The sequence below is a fragment of the Eutrema salsugineum genome, unplaced genomic scaffold, assembly GCF_000478725.1.
Source record: "Eutrema salsugineum unplaced genomic scaffold, Eutsalg1_0 scaffold_2, whole genome shotgun sequence".
Classification (NCBI taxonomy): domain Eukaryota; kingdom Viridiplantae; phylum Streptophyta; class Magnoliopsida; order Brassicales; family Brassicaceae; genus Eutrema; species Eutrema salsugineum.
This window is the reverse complement of record NW_006256829.1, coordinates 15849668-15853311: the sequence shown is the minus strand read 5'-3', so window position 1 is coordinate 15853311 and position 3644 is coordinate 15849668. Positions and strand designations below refer to the sequence as shown.

The window sequence follows — 3644 nt, the reverse complement described above, 5'->3', positions numbered from 1 at the left end:
GTTGTACACTTGTAGGAAACTAAAGTTTATAAATTTAAAACTTGATCTGTGATCCCTTAACCCTAGCAGCATCACTTTCTTCTGCTGGGAAAGAGGTTTTACTGAAATCTGTTATTACAGCCTTGTCTATTTATTCTATGAGTTGTTTTGTGCTTCTTAAGAAGATTCTTAGGCAAATGGAGACAACTATGAGGAAATTCTTTTGGACTACTCAGCAGGATAAAAGCCATAGGAACTGGTTTGCGTGGGACAAGATCATGGATCCGAAAAATCAAGGAGGATTAGCTATTCACGATCTTAAAGCTTTGGCAGGAAGCGGTTGAGTGCAACAAGAATGATCTGATCATGGATCGAAACAATCAGAATCATTCTGTGCACAGCACATGACGACAAACCATTCAAGAATAGCGACAATTATGTCGCTTCACAGATGCTTCCTAGATCTCCAAGGCACAAGCAGTTGGACGACCCTTGAGGGATCAGGTGCTATTCCACCAATCCAATCACCGCAAGAAGCAGAAGCTGAGGCTCTACGCATTGCAGTCACTGATCTGGGAAGACTTTGGTTATTGGAATGTCAAGTTCTGCGGGGATTCAAATGCTATATATGGCCCTCTTCAGAATGGCCAAGTTTTAGTGGAACCAAAGGAAATGAGACATCATCACTATGCAATGGCTTTACATGATATACGAAGGGTAGCAAATGGAAATGGTATCACTTTAAAAAAGATTAGACGCTATGTTAATATTGTAGACCGGTTGGCAAAACAGGCTAGATGTTCTTAACAAAATCATGTAATCAATTCAAATGGTCTATGTAATTGTTTTACAGTGGAATCGAATACATTGACAAAAAAAGGCTTCTCTCTTCATCATGTCAATCTAACGGTGAATATTTGAGCCTGGAATAGGTAATCCAACGGCTAAAACTCACTGTTTAATACAAGTGTAGCGTTAACATCAATCCGCCATGCAAAGCCACCATCGTTCATTGTTAAACGTCAAAAAGGCAAAGTAATCAAACTCAATCCATAGGCGAAGAATAAATGGATTCTCTCCTTGAAGCTGTCCTCGAACTTCATCTACTTGACTACCATCAGATTGTCGATTCTTCAAATCTTGGACATGATTGAGTATTTGAGTGCCGAAATTATCAAAAGTTTTTTCTACGAATAATTAAATGTGAGTGAAAAGACAATTCAATCTCACTCCCACCATAATTTTTTTCAGGTTTAATACGATTGAGATAATCTCAATTCTAGAACTTATTTTACCATTAATTTATGCATGAATTAAAAACATTTTTTGGTCTAAATGTTAAAAATTTATAACCATTTTCTGAATTCTGAGTTTACAATATTGATAAACAACTTATTCTTTCCAACCTTACTCACCATTCACCAAAAAGAAATAAAAGACACCTCTAAATGGAGTACCAACTAATTTGTACAAACAGACATGAAAAAAGAAAAGAAAAAAAAACCTCCAAAAAACAGAAAATAAAATCAAAATGTAAAGCTAACAAAACTTGCAAATATGTACACTCCAAAGTTCTAAGTGAAGATCAAAGATCTCGAACTGCATGGCTCAAGGTGAGTAAGCCTTTTCTCCTCATCAAGTCAATCTAACGGTAGCTATTCGATCCCGGGTTACATCTAACGGCCAAAATCTCACCGTCCAAGACAGAGTGCAGCGTTAACATCAAGCCGCCACGCAAAGCCACCGTCATTCATCCTCCAAACATCACACGGCGAAGTAATCGAACTCACTTCATTATTACGACACCTGTACTGCAGTCTCATTCTACATGTGAACGTCCGTTGCGTTAGCAAAGGCTTCTCCTTCATCACAAGCCACACACTCATCTTACTACAACACTTTTCGTCTTTCCCAATCACCAATTCTCTAAACGAACCATTCGTCCAAATGACTCTCCCTGAACCGTCCGATATAAAACCAGGACACGTGTCTCTCTCCAGATTCATCTTCCTCTCCTCGTCCGTACACGCTAACTCATACTCTCCCTCCGTTACGCATTCCACCGTCAACAACGATGACACAACAGTTTCCGTTTTCGCCGTCATCAGATCTGAATTTTTCATCGCCGTCTGATAACGTCCGTTATCTCCGAAACTCAGCCACAGCGAAGCCGCCGGGTCTATCTCCGGCACCGATGCCAAAGCCCTAGACGATTTCTTCCTCTCTGGAGTCTCTGGAAGAAGAGCTAGCGTCACAATCTCAGATTCGTTTCTCCGTCGATTACACCATTTGCTGTTGCCGTTACTGTTAACAGATCCGTCGCTGCTGGTACTGTTCTCTTTTGAGTATTTTCTCTTACCACCTCTACGTGATTTCGATGAAACAGATTCCACCGGCGGCGAAGAAGATCCACCGGAATCTGGTCTCGGAGCAATCGGACGATACCGGAGCATAATCCGATCCACTTTCGTCATATCATATCCACCACCACCACCGTATCTCGCAATACAGCAACCTCCCCAAGAATTCATATTTAACTCTTAAGTTCTCTTCTGCAAATTTTGCTTTGCTTAACAAACGGAGAAGATGAATGTTAACGAAGCGTGACGGTAAGAATATAAAGAAGAAACTGTTACGTCGACACGTTTGGGAGAACCCACCACGTGCGAGACCAGACGGTGAACAGCTCAACGTTGTGATTGGACGAAAGAAGAGAGACGTGGCGTTTTGCGGTTGAAATTTTGGGTCCCACTGTGAGACTCATGGTACGAGGGGCGTTTCGACCAATTGCAGAGCGAGGAGTTGCTATATTGTGCGGTGCGTTTAAAGTTAAGAGACACATAAGAGCAACCTCAATGGGAGAGACCATGGAGGTCTTCAGATCATTATTAAATTAGTTTCTGAGCAAAAAATGAGATTAAAAACTTATTCTAGAAACTTTGGTGTTATAGGTGTGCAATGGAGAGACCCACATGGATTTTCAAAAAAAACAAAAAATCGATTGAGGTAGAAAACAAACAAAACTATCTCTCTATTTTTTAACGAATGCAATCAAACCACGTGTCGGAAGAAACCAGTGAAAACGTCTTATGAGACGTCTCGACCAAATAAGAGACGCTGCATGATTTAAAAATTAATAAGTCTCTGCTAAAAATGATCTGAAGACCGCGTTAAAGATGCTCTAAGGCTGCGACTTTCAAGTGTACGTGTTAACCTAACGCGAATGTTGTGATTCGAGGTGATGAGACACATGGCCCAATCTGGTTTGCTCATTTGTACGTTCGAAAATTTTGAGATATTTTATTTTTATTTGTTTTTAATGTTTGTGTTCTATTATTAGAATGTAGAATTGGGAAGATTGTGCCACGTGGAGGGGGAGGTGGTGACACGAATCTCCTTTGGATGTGGCGGTTTCCAAAAATAAGGATACTTTTAGCATGCCTATAATTGGTGTAAGAGAAATAATTTACTATAATTTCAGACATTGAAATATCAGACGAATCTTCAATTTCCGGACTGTCACAAAAAATAAACCGCTGGATACTTTATCTTATTATTTCAGATATTTGGTGGAATAGAATATGGAGTTCTAGGAATTAGAGATTTTAAAGTTTGTAACATTGCTTTAAGCAAAATAAAGCTTGAGAACTCTTCAAAATCCAAAT

General features: G+C 39.7%; 2 protein-coding genes across 2 annotated transcripts; both read right to left on the bottom strand.

The window, feature by feature from the left end:
* Window positions 1–942: 942 nt before the first annotated feature.
* On the bottom strand, window positions 943–2645 carry LOC18018940. Its single transcript, XM_006402063.2, has one exon. The coding sequence runs from the start codon at window positions 2508–2510 to the stop codon at window positions 1671–1673; it is 840 nt and encodes a 279-aa protein (XP_006402126.1). The 5' UTR covers window positions 2511–2645; the 3' UTR covers window positions 943–1670.
* LOC112086581 lies at window positions 2550–2821 on the bottom strand. Its single transcript, XM_024155551.1, is given in 2 exon segments — window positions 2550–2723; window positions 2726–2821. Coding segments are annotated over 2 exon segments (270 nt in total).
* Window positions 2822–3644: the final 823 nt, after the last annotated feature.

Excerpts from the sequence above, each read along its gene's own strand:
- LOC18018940 (XM_006402063.2), bottom strand. The coding sequence starts at position 2,510 with ATGAATTCTTGGGGAGGTTGCTGTATTGCGAGATACGGTGGTGGTGGT.